The following is a 19,370-nucleotide window of genomic DNA, read 5'->3' on the forward strand; positions in this document are numbered from 1 at the left end:
ATCACAAATGCTGTTAGCTCTCTGAGAATTTAGCCCCATGAAGGCATGGGATGTCACGGAACTCTTAGAGAAACAGGGGATTTGCCTTATTTACCATTTTCTTGTAGAGAATGCCCCTTGCAATTTGCACAACTGAGAACAAACCATGAAAAATATGTGGTTTAACTCGAAAGAGTTCAAAATGCCACCTCCAAAGATGGCCATCTCCACAGGAAATCACCATATACAAGTTAAATGCCTCTACCACACATATTGTACACTTGGCAGACTATGGAATAGGGAAAAGAGAGAATCTCCAAACTGCTCTAAGTGCCAAAATGAAGTGGCTGATTTCTTTCATATGGTCTGGTTGTGCTGTCATAAACAGACGTATAAGGGAACGATTCCAAAGAGACTCACCAGGGTCAGATACAGTCCTCCGGAGCCCAAGCCACAAATATTTCTCCTATATGTCACGAAGGGTAGGAGGGTTTATGAGGCGGATGCACCATGGAGTAGATGGGATTCTTGTTAGCAAAATGTGGCATCACACAACACTGGCTCTCGAACAGAGCCCCCTAACTCTGAGTAGTGCCAAGGCATGGATTAACGTGACCAAACTGAAGAGGTCATATTCTTGTTCAGAGATGCTCACACTATACAGCAGAAGATATGGGCCGCATGGACAGAACACAACAATTGTAACATGCACACCTAATATAGACATTGTGGTTTCTAGGCCTGCACCGCACTGTATAAACAAGCATTGGCAAAGCCAATAGGTCTTGCCTATGTGAGAGCTATTGTCTTACCCAATGTTTTTTAGCCATACAGTAGAGCAATGTTGCTGCTGTGCGATATGGCTAAAATTTATTTTAAAAGTGATATAAACAACTTTTTTCAATATGCTATGATGCAAGAAGCTTTAAAGCCCAACATTTAAAAAAAATATTTTTAGCCATACTAAAATGTTGCGTTACTGCAGATCAGATCTGTGCTGACCAATTAGAGTGAGAGATCAGACCTAGAATTTCCTGTGTGCTATTCTATTAACCCCAGGCTAGCATGGATAGTTCATACTCATTGCACGTCACCCTCCTTCCCCGTTCTAGACATCTGACTGGGCAAAAACTTCAACAACCACACATCTTCAGAGGGGAAGAGATCAAAAAGAGCACCATCCTGCTGGTTGCCTCAGAGAAGTCAACCTTCAAGGAGCAAAAAATCTGCACCAGGCAGAAAAAGTATCTTGGTACCTTGCGCAGGGCAGCTTCCAGCTCCTGTTGTTCTTGCTTGGCGAGCTCCCCTTCAAGCTGCGATTTTTTCAGCAGTTCGCTCATAGATGCCAGCTCCTTCTTCAGTGAGGAGTTCTTCATCTCAAGAGTATCCAATAATTTCTGACTGTAACAGGGGTATAGATAGGAGAGCAGGACAGAAAAGAAGTGTGGAAGAAAGAGAAGGAGGGAGAGGGCAAGAAAGATAAAAAAAATATAAGAGCAACAGATAGAAAAGGATGAAAACCTCGAAAAACAGTCAGAAGCAAAGTGAAAAGAAAAAGCAACAGAAGACCACGTGAAAATGTGTGGGGGAAGGATATACAATTAAAGAGCAGACAGAAAAAGCAAGAATGAAAGGTGGGAAAAAGAGAAAGAAGGGGGAACAACAGACAAAGAATGTAACATAGCAAGATATTTAAAGTAAAAACCAAAAAAAGATCATAAGAAAACAAAAAAAGAAGAAACAACGCGAGGAGATAGACAATGAAAAATTAATAATCAGAGGAAGAAAAGCAAGTCAAGAGGGTAAGGATTCATGAAAAAAAGTGAAAGTAATAAAGGAAAATAAAAAAGAAACATTGGCAGGTAAAGAATGAACAGATAACACAATGAGAGGGAGAGGGGAACAGGGAGCAAAATGGTGAAGGAGCACAAGAAAAAGGAAAGATATGGATGAGGAACAGTAAAATAAGGTGACAAGTCGGAAGAAAAGGGAACTGTGGTTCACATTCAGGCATCTACGACAGACAGGATAAAAACAGTCTCAAAGCCAGGTCTGAGATCAGCTCAGAGCTCAGACTGGAATCAGTTCCAAAGAAATTGAGATTTCTTCCTCATCAAGGAAGCACCTCGGAAGAAAAATACTGAAATTCTGCAGAAATGCTTTCAATGAAAAAAGAATGCCCCTGTGTGCTTGGGTATACTTTCTCTGTCTGTCTTTTTTCCATTTCTAATCCTTGTGCCAGTCTTTAATAACATATGCAATCTGTGAGCTACTTCTCACTTTCAAGTAGTGCCCATTTCCAGATTTCTTCATCTTAAACTGATAATTTTAGATTGCGCGACTGAGGAGCACTGACAGGGAAAATATGGGTTGCCAGGTGGTGCCCTCAGGGAGCTATATCTGAATGCCTGTACTTACATGAGTGCGTGCAGGTGTGTGAGTTATACAGCCGAAAATCTATCCACAAAGTAGCCATTGTTGTACACAATGGAGGTTTCACAGTGTCTAGTGAAGAAGAAGAGGAGGAGAGGTAAAGTGGGCAAGAGGGGAAGAGGGGATAAAGGATCATGGTTGACAAATTGAAGTGAAGGGAAAGGGTCTGGGGATAGGGATTACTGGGTTGGGCCAGCAAGAGGAGTGGCAGGGCTAGAAGATGGTGGCAGATTGGGGACTGCAACTTTTTAAGGGGTAGTCTGGGCATCTAGTTGCTACCCTGTGATGGACTGGAAGAAATGTAACGTTCCTGGAGTCAACACCACTCATACAGTTCAAGGTTTCTTTCCTGTACAATGGAATCCAATTGACCAACATCATCTTCAATCAATACACACATGACACACAACTCTACCTATACATCTCAGCTGTCAACATCAAGTAACTCAAACAGTGCCTCAATCTCATAGAGCTGGTGAAGGAATATGGTCATTCAATATCCTTAGGAACCTGGGAAGAAATTTGCATTTTAAGGAGGCCATTGGTTTCCTTGGGGTCATTTTTTAGCACTAGGGTTTGTGTGGCTAACCTTGCTATTCCTACAAGACTGAAGAACATTTAGAAATTGGTGTCACACACCTATCTTAAACACATACACCTTATACTCAACCAGAGTAAAACAGAATTACACCTGGTCACCAATACCACCTAGCAACCACAAACGTAAGAAACGCGTTACTTACCTGTAACAGCAGTTATCCAGTATTGGTGTCTTTCATAGATTCACATGCCTGAATCATTCCCCGTCGTCGAGACGGGAGCCTCCGGTACATAAAAAAGTAATGTCCTATAGACATACATAGAGAAAAATAGGCCTAAGGGCCTCCCCTTAGTAGCCTATCCTAGTCCTTATGTAAAAAGGACCAAACTCTTAGAGCCAGCCAATCAGCTGTCGCCTCCCTCTAGAACCTTCCTGACAGGAGCCTCAGTCCCTCAGATTTTCTACCGCACCAAGCTAGGTAGGCGTAATATAGTTAGAGAGAGACGTGAGTCCTTCCAGGGGAGGCGGGAGGGTTGCATGTGAATCTATGAAAGACACCAATACTGGATAACTGCTGTTACAGGTAAGTAACACGTTTCTTATCCAGTATTAGGGGTGTCTTTCATTTTTTTTTTTGTCAAACCATTTTTATTGCAGGACCAAATACAACGTACAGCAATCAGGATGCATGTCAATAATGCAGGTTTCCCGTCCCCCCCTTAATCATTAATCCGTGTAGTATACACAGCCGTACATATAGACACATGGCACATCAATACGAAACTGTCAGGAGCATACTTCCGGTGAAGAACCCCGCTGCCCGCTTTTGATCGCTGTCCCTCTGCTCCCCTAAATACCCACAGAACTTACAATCTACTTTCAGAAAACCTTAAACTTGGAAACTCCCCCTCCACCCACCCCTCCCTAGTGCCCTCCCTATTGCGCCTAGTCAGGAACATATAGCATGTGTGGCGGGTAACAGGAAAAATGCAGTAGTCCCTAAAAGTGCGTGCTTGGCAGGGGGGCCAGGGGTACGACTTTGTCCGCTGCTTCCCCAGAGTTCTCACCCTCCTCCCCACTGGCTGGGCTATCTCGCAGGGCCTGCACCATCACCTCCCATACCATTGCCGCCGCCTGAGCCCGGTCGTCCGGTTTTCGGTGAGCTAGTTGGTACCTGAGCATTAGGGGTGTCTTTCATAGATTCACATGCCTGAATCAGAGTAGTCAGCAACACATTATGCACATTTCTGATGTAACATGCCATATAGTCGTTTTAGATAATACACATATTACCATATCAGTTTGAAACATTGGCATACGTTAAAACATTATATCAGCAAAAGATGTGCATACCAGGATGGCGGGATGTTGGAAGGCTCACCTCACTGGAATAGATGGCGAAGCACCGCCTGGCCCACTGCCGCATCCTTCATAAGTTCGGCATCCAGGCAGTAGTGTCTGGAGAAGGTGTGCGGTGACTTCCACGTCGCCGCTCTACAGATGTCCAAAATCGGCACTCCAGCGAACAGCGCTGCTGATGTGGACATCGCTCTGGTGGAGAGCGCTTCCACCCCGTCTCTTAAAGGCCGTCCGGCCCCGTCATGGCAGAATGCTATCGCTGAGGAGATCCACCGTGAGATGCTCTGTTTTGTTAGAGGCATACCCAACCTTGGCCTACTGTAGGCCACAAATAGCTGTGATGACTTCCTGAAGCTCTTTGTTTTGTCTATGCAAAACTTAAGACACCTTTTGAGGTCCAGAGAGTGGAGCGTCCTTTCTGCTGCCGTGGTAGGGTTTGCAAAGAAGGAACGTAGAACCACCGGCTCGTTGAGGTGAAAGTCTGAAGGCACTTTCGGTATGAACTTGGGATTTGTCCTCAGCACCACCCTGTCCTGTTTGAACTGCATGAAGGGTTCCTGAATGGAGAGAGCTTGTAGCTCGCTGACTCTCCTGGCAGATGTTAGAGCGAGCAGCAGAGCCGTTTTCCATGAGATGTACTTGATGGAAGCTCGATGAATGGGCTCAAACGGGTGCTTCATGAGTTGGTTAAGGACCAAGTTGAGGTGCCACGTCGGTGGGACCCGTCTAGGTCTTGGGAAGGACCTATATAGTCCCTTGAGGAACTGTTTGATAAGCCTACTGGACCAGAGAGACGGGCCTTTGTAAGTCCTGGTGAAACGTGAAATGGCCGCCAGATGCACCTTTATGGATGCATGCGCCAATCCCGACTGTGCCAAGTGTAGTAGATATGGCAATATCTGTTCAGGTGTGATATGGAGTGGTCTCAGGTGTTTCTCCAAACACCATACGCAGAAGCGTTTCCATTTGAGAGAGTAGGTTTTGTTGGTACTGTCCGCCCTCGCTTTTGCCAGCACGTCCCTGCAGTCCTGCGGGATGTCTAAATGACAGAACTCTCTGTGCTCAGGAGCCAGGCCGATAACCTGAGCGATTGTAGGTTCGGGAATTGCACCTGCCCTTTGGACATTGTCAGCAGGTTCGGGTGTTGTTTCAGAAGAATCGGTGCCCTGATGGAGAGGCGATGAAGGTCCGAGAACCAGTGCTGCCTCGGCCAGAACGGGGCAATTAGGATCAGGGTACAAGGCTCCGCCTTCATCTTCCTGAGGACCCTGGAAATCATCGGGAACGGCGGAAAAGCGTACGCAAATACGCTGAACCAGCCTATGGAAAAGGCATTTCCGAGTGACCTTGGTTGGGGATGCCAGCTTGCGTAGTTTGGGCATTTGGCGTTCTCCTTGGTGGCAAACAGGTCGATTCCTGGGACTCCCCATTCTGAGAATATGTGCGTTAGCGTATTCTCGTCGAGCTCCCATTCGTGGGAGAGGGATTTCTGTCTGCTTAGGGCGTCTGCAATGGTGTTGTCCTTGCCCGGGACATAGTCCGCTCTGAGAGTGATCCCATGGAGAACAAGCCAGTTCCAGATCTTTTGCGATTCGCGTGATAGAGTGAGCGAACGCGTTCCTCCCTGTTTGTTGAGATAGTGCATCGTCGTGGTGTTGTCCGTTCTGACGAGCACCTGGGAGTTCTGGATGCGTGGTAAAAAGGCTTGTAGCGCTAGATACACAGCCCTCAACTCCAGAAGATTGATATGGAGATGCTGCTCCTGATCTGACCATTTGCCGCTTACTCGGAGGTCCTGAAGGACAGCTCCCCAGCCCACCAGAGATGCATCGGTGGTGATCACCAGCGGCGCTGCTGGAAGCAGGAATGGCAGACCCATAGACAGATTCCTGTAATCCTTCCACCATTCGAGGCTCTTGGATATTCGCGATGTTATCCCCACAATGTCTTCGAACGAACCCGTACTCTGAGTCCATTGGTTCGTGAGTGCTTCTTGCAATGGACGCATCCGAAGTCTGCAGTGAGGGATGAGGAGTATACAAGAAGACTTCATTCCTAGGAGTGATTTGAAGGTGCAAACTGTTAGGGACTTCCTTGATGCCACCGCCGTGGCCAGAGATATTATCTTGTTTTTTCTTTCTTCTGAAGGAAATGCCCTCGCGCATTCCGTATTCAAGGTCGCCCGAGGAAGGTGATGCTTCTTGTTGGGGACATATAGGATTTCTGAAGATTCAGAGTCAATCCTAGATGTTGGAAAAGATTGGTACAGGCGTTGGAGGATTTGGTTGCGCCTGCAGCTGTCGGTGCCTTTACCAGCCAGTCGTCGAGGTAGGGGAAGACTTGGTGACCCATTTGACGAAGGAAAGCTGCCACAGGTGAAAGGCACTTGGTGAAAATCCGCGGAGCGGATTTGAGCCCAAACGGCAGGACCTTGAATTGGTAGTGCTGTCCTGCCACCTCGAAACGTAGAAACTTTCTGTGCCCCCTGAGTATCGGGATGTGATAGTAGGCATCCTGAAGATCCAAAGATGTCATGAAATCTCCTTTTTCTAGAATGCCTAGTATTTCTTGGAGCGTCACCATCCTGAACGACTGACTCTTCAGGAAAGAGTTGAGTGCCCTGAGATCTAGAATGGGCCTCCACTTCTTCTCCTTCTTGCGTATAAGAAAGAAGCGGGAATAGAATCCTTTCTCCCTCTGAGCCGATGGAACCCGCTCGATCGCTCCTTTCTTCAACATCTCCGATATTTCTCGGAGTAGCAGTCGCAGATGTTTGTGTGGGAACCTGCGGGGAGGGGTTGCAGGTGGGATGGTGGTAAATTCTAGGGAATGGCCGAATCTCAGTAATTGGAGTACCCATCGATCCGTGGTGATGAGGCGCCAATTTTCCAGGAAATGGGTCAATTTTCCTCCAATCTTTGATGAGGGAGATAGTCGCTGGACTGGCTGGAGTAACTGGTCACTGGCGTCCGCCGGTGCCCCTCTTCTGGTTTTTACCCCTGAAGTTAGATCTTCCATAAGAAGACTGCCGACCTTGTTGCTGCTTCTGCTGGTACCGGGTTTTATTCTGGAAGGAATACGAGGACCTATTCTGGTAGGATCCTCTGTAGGAGGACTGGCCTCTAGATTTGTTGCCCCGAAAGGACTGATTCCTTGCCTGCAAGGTTCCAAGCGCTCTAGCCGTATCAGTGTCCTTCTTGATAGCTTGGAGCGCCTCGTCAATTTGATCTCCGAAAAGATGTTGTCCGTCGAAGGGCATGTCCAGCACCTTCGTCTGCACTTCCTGCCTGAACGATGTTGCCTTCAGCCATCCCTGACGGCGCAGGACTGCAGCCCCAGCCAGTTGACGAAAGCGTGTCATGGCCACATCTATGGCACAATCAATGATCTCGGCCGCCGAGGTTTGGCCCTCAGAAAGTAGTGCCTTGACCTCCTCCTGAACTGCGCTTGGCAGCTCCGCTATATATGGGGCTATATCCTCCCAAAGTTGGCGGTTATAACGCCCTAACAGGGCTATGGAGTTGGCCACCTTGATGGTCATTGCCGAAGTGGTCGAAAACCTTTTGCCAATTGTGTCCAACTTTCTGCCCTCCTTGTCTGGTGGGGCTGACAGAGGAGAGGAAGGGTTACGAGAATTCTTCTGGGCCGCCTGGGTCACGACCGAATCCGGTTTCGGGTGTCCATTAAGGCAAGCTGGCGCCGTGGATGGGGCCTTGTACTTTTTATCCAGGCGTGGAACAACCGCAGGTACAGAGGCCGGCGTCAGCATTAGTTTCTTTCCCTGGTCCCAGAGAAAGTCAATAATTGGGATTGACTTCGTCGTCTTCTTCGTCTGCTCCTTGAAGTCATGCAAGAAGCACTCAGTCTCCGTCGATTCCATGACCATATGAAACCGCGTCGCGGCTCGTTCAACGATCTCATGAAAACCGCCAATATCCACTGGCGGTGAATCAGCTTGGCGCGGTTGTGGGGAAGCTGGGGAGGATGCCACATACTCCTCCTCCTCATCCTGGTCCCGTCTGGTCTTCCTGGACCTCCCCCTCTTCCATCTCCTCAGCCTCCTCATCCGATGACTATCACCTGAGGTGGCAGTTTCTCGTGGCAGACCTGAGTAGCTGGTCGTGTTTGCTTTGGGGTTGTCGTTGGTGGATTTGTAGTAGGCACCGGGCCCCCTGTGTCCAGTGCTGGCGATTCCGGGAAACGCTGCTTGTAGTCCCGGATAAGGTACTTGAGGTCATTAACAATCGACAGGGGAAGGCATACCATCGGGTTGACCTCCGTGCGAACCTGTTCCCAGACGGGGCGTTCCTGGCCACTCGTCTCCTCCTGCTCTTCGTCAGTGCTATGACATTTGACGTGCAGCTCAGAAGGGGAAGTAGCCTGATCAAAGAGTTCTTCTTCCGATTCCTCACTCTGAAGAATCTCCATAGGCAAATTGGTTTGCACCTTACTTGGAGACGTTGTTTCTGGTGTAATCTGTGTTCTGGTCAGTCTGCCAGATCCAGAACCCTGTACAGGATCCCCTGCAGTCTTCCGTGCTGTTGTTAACGGTGGTAGGGCCATAGACGACATTCCTACTAGTTCGGATTTTCTCCATGGCTCAGAAATACCCATGGACCACGACGACGTTCCCGTCGACGATACCGTCGTCGACGGCATGGCCTTCGTCGACGACGTCTTCGTCGTCGACTCTTCCGTCGACGGGGGGCTCCTCATCGACGATGTCGTCGTCGACGGGACAATCTTCGTCGTCGACGATGTCTTGGACGTCGACGACGGTTTTAGCAGTATAACAGACGAAATAGGTGTACCTGCTGACGACGACGAAGGGGTGGTCGTCGTCGACGAGAAGACTGACGACGCTGAGGAGGGTGTCGCAATTTTGCTGGCCGACAGGGTAGGCTTCTTAAAAGTCAGAGAGTCCTTGTCAGACACTGAAGATTTTGAAGATCTTGCCTCTGAAGACTTCTTGTGTGTCTTCATAGGAGGAGCGTCTGAGGGGCCAGGAGACGTCACTCTCGGCCTCTTCAGGGAGACTTCAGAGGTTCTGGAAAAGCTTCCCTCTGAGGATACCACACTCTCCCTGTCCTTAAGCCTGTCCAGCCAGATAAGCAGACGACCCTCTCTGTCTCTCAAGGTCTTGTGAGGGAAAGACCTACATATTTTACAGTCCTTAGGCACGTGGTCGGGATAAAGGCAATATAGGCAGAGGTCATGCTTGTCGTCCACATGTAGCCTCTTCTTCCCACATGAAGAGCAGGCCCTGAAAAGGGCTTTCTTCTGGGATTCAGACATGCCAGGGGTTTTAGAAGAAATAAACACTCACTGCAGTAATAAGAGGCCTGAAGTGATCTGCGTTCAAGTCCTTGAAGAATTAAGTCACTTAAAAAGTGAACAATCTGGTTTGAAAGAAATCCTGAGGAGAACTCAGGCTGGAGACTCCCTATCACAACGTGCGGTAGAAAATCTGAGGGACTGAGGCTCCTGTCAGGAAGGTTCTAGAGGGAGGCGACAGCTGATTGGCTGGCTCTAAGAGTTTGGTCCTTTTTACATAAGGACTAGGATAGGCTACTAAGGGGAGGCCCTTAGGCCTATTTTTCTCTATGTATGTCTATAGGACATTACTTTTTTATGTACCGGAGGCTCCCGTCTCGACGACGGGGAATGATTCAGGCATGTGAATCTATGAAAGACACCCCTAATACTGGATAATCCTGGATATCGAAAATTAACTTGGACAACTTCATACCACAGCATTAAGCCAATGCAAAAATCAGCTGGTCGCACCATTGATGCACGTCTATGCTTCAATTGCTAACAAAACTAAGAAGCATTGTACCAACTCTCTCTCCAGCCAAAAGCAAAACTCTTCCTCCCCAGAAACAACAAGGCTGTAAGCCTTAGTCATATCTTACCTGGATGGAGGTAAACCACTGCTCAAAGGGCTACCAGACCCCACATTAGGCTCCATGAAATACACCTTACACACTGCAGTAAGTAGTTTCACTGCATCACCCTAAAAATGTAAAGAACTGCATGGGATCCCTCTCCAAGCCAACACCATCTTAAAGGTCAGCAGCCACTTGTACAAGGTCACCAGAAATGGCACGTCAGGCAGGCAGCACCTCAGAAGGATCAAGGTCATCAATAGACGGGAAACAGAGGAATGCAAAAAGGAACAGAAAGGAGACCTTCTCAATCTATGCATCCAGAACCTAGAACAATATATGCAACATCAGACCTGCTACGAACTTCCTGCAATTCAGAACTGAACTAATAATATACTGCTCAAGCAAACCCTCTGTGCTGATGGAAACAAGTACAAGAAACTACCCCTATCAAGAATCTCTCTCATTGTCATCGAACACGGATTTTATCTCAGGCTTCACCCCATGCTCTCTGCTCAGCTGTTAGGCTGGCACAAATACCAATACATATCCATACATACAACGCTTGCCAGGGGAAGTTCCCACAGTCCTGATAAGCCACTGACCACTTTCATTGCTACGGCTCTCCAAAGGTTACCAACAAGAGTTAAGGCTGAGGACACAAATGCAGGGATGTTCAAAGCTAAATTTAACACAACAAAACCTATGTACACAACACAGAACTAAAAAAAAGGAATGGACATTATTCCGCCCCCGCCCCCCCCCCCCCAAAAAAAAGCTGGACCAATAAACTCCAGTTTGGGATTCAAAATTCACTTGACTTCCAGGATTTGGTGATTTGTTCAACAGCTTCTCCAACACCGCTAAAGAGAGATGCATTTATTGGAGATTGATTGCAATGCTTATGCCAGCTTTTTTTGCCTCTGGAGCCTACAACACCAAGCAAGCCAGTCAGCACTGCTGGATAAGATGCTGCTTTAGTAGGCTTAACTCGGAGCACATCAAATTGGGTTTTGTGGGGTTTGCGGCTTAAGCTCCATATTTGCCCTTATCCATCCCTGCTGCAGGGCTGGACTGGGGTAATTCTATCGCAGTGTAAGAAACAGAGACAAAAATCTAGGGAGCATGGATGCTAAACTCCTGTCCTGCCCACCTAGGAAATGCATAGATTTTCTTGTAGGGTAATAAGACATGTACACTTAATATTTGTAACCGGCAAACTCAGAGGTAATTACTCACATCCTCTCGCAATCTCTGCGTGTCCGCATGTTTTCACGCTGCTGCTCCTCTTTCTCCTCCTGGGCAGAATCCGCCCTCAGCTGCTGTTCTGTATAGGCTCGCTCCAGCCTCTGCACTTCCTCATGAGATAGCTCCAGACGATGGCGCAGTGACCCTGCCTCCTCGCTTAGGACCGAATGTTCACTGCAGAAGCAAAAAAGGAATACATCATCTGTTTCTGGCATGCTGATTATCCAGCATGGAAGTTTTGCACCTGCAACTGCTACCATCCTTTGCTCTTCATTTAATCTGAGCTTTTATTTTGGGTTTTCTTCACATCTCTATTTTATGCTCTTCTGCTCTCCCTCCTGGCTCTCTATTTCATTCCCTATTTTCATCTCCCCCCTTTTAGTTCTCAGATTTCTCTCCATACTTTTTATTTCCGGTTCTCCAGTCTGTTTCCAAGACTATTCCATTCTACTGCTTTTAGTCCTTGTTCTCATTCCGGTTCCTTGATTAGATCTTCTCCAGGCTTGTCCTCTAATTTTCAGTTCATTCCCATCTGCTTCCTTGATCTACTCCTCAATTGGAAGCCTACTTCTGGTTTCCCGATCCACTTCCAGACTGTATTATTCTATTATACATATCCGTTCTTCTCCTGCCTGTTTCGAGACTCAATCACCTCTTTTGTGCCCTGTCCCTGTATTATGTATGTGGGTGATATGTATATGTTCATGTTTGTGTAGCCATGAGCTATAATGTGGGGCTTCCCAGCCACATTAGCCCTAGTTAGGCTGTTACTTTTCGTACCCCACACATTCATCTTTGAATCTCAGGTCTGATTATTCTGCCCCAGTTAAATGTTTCTAATTAATACCTCACTGCCTTTCTTTCTGAATATCACGCCTGTTTCTCTTTTCCTTTTACCTGGTCTCTCCTAACAGGTTAAGGGCCATATTGTCCCTTATTTCTCTTATTCTTGGATTCCTGCCCCTTTCTTCCCTCCCTTTAGGTTTGTATTTATGTTCTCTTTGTAAGTAAGAAACAGAATACAGAGCAATGAGATAAGTACGTGCATGGGAAGGGTGAAACACAAGAGACATCAGTGAAGATAGATCTTATGTTCAAAACTGACAATGGACTGACCTTGTCAGATTATCTAGCAGAGAGCTACAACGGCAGATGTTCTCCTTCAGTTTTTCATTCTCCTGGACTACAGTGTTCTGTTCCTCAAGTAACTTGTGTTCCTGACGTTCTAAGGCTTCCACTTTCTGAAGGGCCTGCTGCTCCCGCTGCACTAAGGCAGTCTGCTCTACTTGGGATTGCTGGTCCTTCTGCAACATGGTCTTCCGTCCTTCCAGGGCCTGCTGCTCCCAAGCGTCACGTTCCTCGAGAGTCTGCTGCTCCCGCTGTTCCAGGGCCTTCCTCTCTTCCTCTTGCTGGCTCACCTGATCCTGCAAGGATGCCACGGACAGCTGAAGATAAGCAACCTGTTCCCGCAGATCCTACGCATGAGAGGGGAATGAAACGGGTAAAGAAATATATAAAAATCGAGGGATGATTAAAAAGTGCTGCATTTACATCTAATTAAGACCTACCACAAAATTAATTACAACAGAATATTAAATACCCCACAACCATAAAGTCAGCAAAAGAAGAGGTTGTGCAAAGCTGAACTTTACAAAATAGGTGTTCTCTATGAAAGTTTTGAAGGTGTGCCTGAAGAGGCTACAGCCCTTCAGATATGACCGATGCCAGTCTACCAGGTTCTACACCATCGCGCGCTGTGCTTACTTCAAGACGTGTTTGTAATTTTTAAAATTCCCTGTTTTGTATTTTCGTTGCTTTTAGGTTAGCCTAGGTCCTTTTCCCCTGTTTTACTCACCCTCCGCACTGCTGCACTGTAATTGTGTCCCTCACCGCTTTTTGGCGGCTCTGGCCCTCGCGTTTGGATCGTATTGGGCGCCAATTTGGGTTGGTTGGTTTCAGGGAAGCTCTCTTCTTCCCTGGCGCTCTAGCAGTCAGGTGATTGGGGCGGAGCCCTATTTGTACTGGTCATTATGACGCGCAGCGTTAGCGCGCAGCGTGAGCGCCACAGTGACGCCGGAATCACGCCAGAGTCCAGCCCGTCTGCGCCCGTCTGGACATCAGGTCAGTGCAGGGAAAGTTTTACATCCCGTTCATACTCTATGAGCGACTTACTTAGGCTAAAACCCTCCAGACTCCCATGTTTCCATAAGACCGCACCGGATAAATTTGTACTTCCTTTGGGTTGTGGCTGTTCACTGGTAGGATCGGGAGATTTGATCCTCCCCCCTATCTCCCATTTGTCAACACATAACACCAAGGTTGAAATCAATCTGATGGGAGAAGACTGCATTCTTATTAATGCTCGCTCATTGATAAAAAACAATACGTCTTTTAAGGAGCTTGTATTGGACAGGAAACCCTCATGGGTCTTTGTTACGGAAACATGGGCTAGGGACTCCTCTGGTCCTGATTTGGTGGAAGCGGTCCCTATGGGCTATTGTCTGTCTCGGCAGGATAGAATCGGTCGTGTTGGAGGAGGTCTGGCGATTTTGTATAAAGACACTTTCTACTGCCACACTTTATCTTTATCAGACCCTAAAGACAATTTTCAGGCTATGTACTTTTCTTTAAAGGCTGCTCATGAGTCCACTTTCAATGGGATTTTGATCTATCGTCCCCCTGGTCCCAGAGGGGACTTCGGTCATCAGCTACTCCACATCTTAGAACCCTATTTCGGTCGCAAAAACCTTACGGTTCTGGGAGACCTAAACTATCACTTAGAATCACTGGAGTCTACCGATACTCTTTCCCTGCTGGAAGTTATGTCAGCCTGTGGATTGACGCAATTGGTCAGAGGCATTACCCATCGAGCGGGTCATACGCTTGACGGGATCTTTTCGAACGATGAGAGGTTGGGAGTAAGGGACCCCTTTTTTCTCTCTTGGTCCGATCACCTGGCTGTCCCATTTGTGGTGTCTTGCCCGACTATGAACAGGCATGATAAAGCTCCTAGCAGGATGGAACTCCGTAGGGATTTTAAGAAAATTACGGATAGCTCCTTTGCTCCTTGGGCTTCCAGCCTGGCTGTCTCTCAAGAGGAGAATGTTCAGGGGGCGGTAACGCTATTTGAAAAGGCTGTTACTGACGCACTGGATGAGTTGGCGCCTATCCGGGTGCGTTATTCAGCGAGAAAAAAGCCTTCTGCCCCTTGGTTTTCGGAGCATCTAAGATCTCTCAGACAGGAAGTTAGGAGACGGGAGCGGCTCTGGCATTCTAGCTGGGATTGGAGGAACAAGGAAGCCCATAGAATCTTGATGAGGAAGTATAAGCAGGAAGTGATAAGGGCTAAACAGGAATACTTTACGGCCCTTTCCTCCTCTCTTTCCTCTCCTAAAGAGCTTTTTAGGATAGTGGACTCCCTTATGTCCCTTCAAACTCCGGACCCTGTTACTGCTTCGCAGCAACTCTGTGACAGTATAGCTGTCTTTTTCCAGACAAAGATCTCTGATATCTATTCCACCTTGGAGTTGCAGAGGACTTCGACCATTGAGCCCCCGGTATTCAGGGATGTGGCTCATGTTCCCATTGCTCTAATGGATAATCCCTCTCGGGGACATTTGGATTCCTTTCCTCTTCTCTCCTTGCAAGATTTAGAGATCCTCCTGACTAATACTAAGTCTGGTTCACCTCTGGATATTTGTCCCCTTAAGATTCTTAAGCAATGCAGGGAAACCTTCTTGCCTCCCCTTGCTGACATCATGAATAGGGCTATAAGGGATGGTATCTTCCCTCCTCAATGGAAAAGGGCTGTAGTGAAGCCCCTACTCAAGAAACCATCTCTTGATCCTGGGGTCTTAAAAAACTTCCGCCCCATCTCACTGCTCCCTGCCCCTGCGAAGATGTTAGAAACTCATCTCAATAAACATCTCGCAGCTTTTGTAGAAAGCTCTGGCTGCCTCGATCATTCCCGGCATGGTTTTAGGAGGGAACACAGCACCGAGTCGACCCTCACCATAGTGCTGGATAATATCCGCACTCGGGTAGATGGGGGTCAGACCGCCCTCCTTATCCTACTGGACCTTACGGCAGCCTTTGATACCCTATCTCCCTCAGTCCTGTCATCTCGTCTGAGGGAGATTGGGGTTGATGGAGCAGCTTTGTGCTTATTGACCTCTTTTCTTGGTCAAAGAGAGCAAAGAGTGAAGTTGGGGGAGTTCCTATCTCCATCCCTGTCTGTGCAATGTGGGGTCCCTCAGGGGTCAGCTTTAAGCCCGACCCTTTTTAACATATATGTGACCCCCCTTGCCAGACTTATAAGATCTTTTGGGATGGAGGTAGTCTCCTATGCAGATGACACACAGATCCTCGTCTCTCTCTCCCAGTCAGTTATGTCAACTGCCTCCAACTTTAGATCTTGTATGGAGGCTGTAGGACAATGGATGATTCACAACTCACTGAAACTGAATGGGGAGAAGACGGAGGTGATGGTGTTTGGCGGAAAGGAAGAGGTCTGGTCACATGATTGGTGGCCCGATTCATTGGGAATGTGCCCTGACCCCACCTCGTCGGCCAAAAATCTAGGCGTTCTGATCGACCCTACCCTTAACATGTGTCAACAAGTTAATAGAACGGTCTCTACCTGCTGGGGCATTATAAACAGATTGACAAAAATCAGACACTATCTCTCACAACAGGCAAGGAAACAAGTGGCTGTTGCTCTTATCGGTTCTCGGCTGGACTACTGCAATGCGCTTTATGCGGGACTTAATAGAAGTCTGCTGCAGCGCTTGCAAGTAGCCCAGAACGCAGCAGCTAGGTTTGTCCTTGATTTGCCTAGGTATGCCTCGGCTACCTCTGCCAGAAAATTGTTACACTGGCTGCCTATAGAGGATCGCATACTCTTTAAGACCATGTGTATGACCTATAGGGCTCTGGCTAGGGGTAGCTCTTCTGGTGTGGGTGCTATTCTGTCCCATTATAGCCCCTCCAGGAACTTGCGTTCCTCTAATAAACTTCTCCTACTGGTTCCCCGTATCCGGAAAATGAGATGGGGAGGCAAAGCCTTTTCCTTTCTGGCACCTAAGTGGTGGAATGATCTCCCACTCGAACTTAGGTCTCTTCCCACTTTACAACTTTACAAAATAGGTGTTCTCTATGAAAGTTTTGAAGGTGTGCCTGAAGAGGCTACAGCCCTTCAGATATGACCGATGCCAGTCTACCAGGTTCTACACCATCGCGCGCTGTGCTTACTTCAAGACGTGTTTGTAATTTTTAAAATTCCCTGTTTTGTATTTTCGTTGCTTTTAGGTTAGCCTAGGTCCTTTTCCCCTGTTTTACTCACCCTCCGCACTGCTGCACTGTAATTGTGTCCCTCACCGCTTTTTGGCGGCTCTGGCCCTCGCGTTTGGATCGTATTGGGCGCCAATTTGGGTTGGTTGGTTTCAGGGAAGCTCTCTTCTTCCCTGGCGCTCTAGCAGTCAGGTGATTGGGGCGGAGCCCTATTTGTACTGGTCATTATGACGCGCAGCGTTAGCGCGCAGCGTGAGCGCCACAGTGACGCCGGAATCACGCCAGAGTCCAGCCCGTCTGCGCCCGTCTGGACATCAGGTCAGTGCAGGGAAAGTTTTACATCCCGTTCATACTCTATGAGCGACTTACTTAGGCTAAAACCCTCCAGACTCCCATGTTTCCATAAGACCGCACCGGATAAATTTGTACTTCCTTTGGGTTGTGGCTGTTCACTGGTAGGATCGGGAGATTTGATCCTCCCCCCTATCTCCCATTTGTCAACACATAACACCAAGGTTGAAATCAATCTGATGGGAGAAGACTGCATTCTTATTAATGCTCGCTCATTGATAAAAAACAATACGTCTTTTAAGGAGCTTGTATTGGACAGGAAACCCTCATGGGTCTTTGTTACGGAAACATGGGCTAGGGACTCCTCTGGTCCTGATTTGGTGGAAGCGGTCCCTATGGGCTATTGTCTGTCTCGGCAGGATAGAATCGGTCGTGTTGGAGGAGGTCTGGCGATTTTGTATAAAGACACTTTCTACTGCCACACTTTATCTTTATCAGACCCTAAAGACAATTTTCAGGCTATGTACTTTTCTTTAAAGGCTGCTCATGAGTCCACTTTCAATGGGATTTTGATCTATCGTCCCCCTGGTCCCAGAGGGGACTTCGGTCATCAGCTACTCCACATCTTAGAACCCTATTTCGGTCGCAAAAACCTTACGGTTCTGGGAGACCTAAACTATCACTTAGAATCACTGGAGTCTACCGATACTCTTTCCCTGCTGGAAGTTATGTCAGCCTGTGGATTGACGCAATTGGTCAGAGGCATTACCCATCGAGCGGGTCATACGCTTGACGGGATCTTTTCGAACGATGAGAGGTTGGGAGTAAGGGACCCCTTTTTTCTCTCTTGGTCCGATCACCTGGCTGTCCCATTTGTGGTGTCTTGCCCGACTATGAACAGGCATGATAAAGCTCCTAGCAGGATGGAACTCCGTAGGGATTTTAAGAAAATTACGGATAGCTCCTTTGCTCCTTGGGCTTCCAGCCTGGCTGTCTCTCAAGAGGAGAATGTTCAGGGGGCGGTAACGCTATTTGAAAAGGCTGTTACTGACGCACTGGATGAGTTGGCGCCTATCCGGGTGCGTTATTCAGCGAGAAAAAAGCCTTCTGCCCCTTGGTTTTCGGAGCATCTAAGATCTCTCAGACAGGAAGTTAGGAGACGGGAGCGGCTCTGGCATTCTAGCTGGGATTGGAGGAACAAGGAAGCCCATAGAATCTTGATGAGGAAGTATAAGCAGGAAGTGATAAGGGCTAAACAGGAATACTTTACGGCCCTTTCCTCCTCTCTTTCCTCTCCTAAAGAGCTTTTTAGGATAGTGGACTCCCTTATGTCCCTTCAAACTCCGGACCCTGTTACTGCTTCGCAGCAACTCTGTGACAGTATAGCTGTCTTTTTCCAGACAAAGATCTCTGATATCTATTCCACCTTGGAGTTGCAGAGGACTTCGACCATTGAGCCCCCGGTATTCAGGGATGTGGCTCATGTTCCCATTGCTCTAATGGATAATCCCTCTCGGGGACATTTGGATTCCTTTCCTCTTCTCTCCTTGCAAGATTTAGAGATCCTCCTGACTAATACTAAGTCTGGTTCACCTCTGGATATTTGTCCCCTTAAGATTCTTAAGCAATGCAGGGAAACCTTCTTGCCTCCCCTTGCTGACATCATGAATAGGGCTATAAGGGATGGTATCTTCCCTCCTCAATGGAAAAGGGCTGTAGTGAAGCCCCTACTCAAGAAACCATCTCTTGATCCTGGGGTCTTAAAAAACTTCCGCCCCATCTCACTGCTCCCTGCCCCTGCGAAGATGTTAGAAACTCATCTCAATAAACATCTCGCAGCTTTTGTAGAAAGCTCTGGCTGCCTCGATCATTCCCGGCATGGTTTTAGGAGGGAACACAGCACCGAGTCGGCCCTCACCATAGTGCTGGATAATATCCGCACTCGGGTAGATGGGGGTCAGACCGCCCTCCTTATCCTACTGGACCTTACGGCAGCCTTTGATACCCTATCTCCCTCAGTCCTGTCATCTCGTCTGAGGGAGATTGGGGTTGATGGAGCAGCTTTGTGCTTATTGACCTCTTTTCTTGGTCAAAGAGAGCAAAGAGTGAAGTTGGGGGAGTTCCTATCTCCATCCCTGTCTGTGCAATGTGGGGTCCCTCAGGGGTCAGCTTTAAGCCCGACCCTTTTTAACATATATGTGACCCCCCTTGCCAGACTTATAAGATCTTTTGGGATGGAGGTAGTCTCCTATGCAGATGACACACAGATCCTCGTCTCTCTCTCCCAGTCAGTTATGTCAACTGCCTCCAACTTTAGATCTTGTATGGAGGCTGTAGGACAA

The 19,370-nt window shown here is 47.8% G+C and overlaps 1 protein-coding gene across 1 annotated transcript in view; it reads right to left on the reverse strand.

The window, feature by feature from the left end:
- The window catches only part of LOC146812790 (uncharacterized), a 266,004-nt gene that overhangs the window by 163,631 nt on the left and 83,003 nt on the right, over positions 1 to 19,370 (reverse strand). Inside the window, exons 12-14 of the mRNA XM_085619906.1 lie at positions 12,565 to 12,923; positions 11,440 to 11,622; positions 1,236 to 1,380 (exon numbers count right to left, since the gene is read on the reverse strand). Coding sequence (XP_085476032.1) covers positions 1,236 to 1,380; positions 11,440 to 11,622; positions 12,565 to 12,923 — 687 coding nt within the window. The remainder of the gene's footprint in view (positions 1 to 1,235; positions 1,381 to 11,439; positions 11,623 to 12,564; positions 12,924 to 19,370) is intronic.

The sequence above is a fragment of the Triturus cristatus genome, chromosome 7, assembly GCF_964204655.1.
Source record: "Triturus cristatus chromosome 7, aTriCri1.1, whole genome shotgun sequence".
Taxonomy (NCBI): Eukaryota; Metazoa; Chordata; class Amphibia; order Caudata; family Salamandridae; genus Triturus; species Triturus cristatus.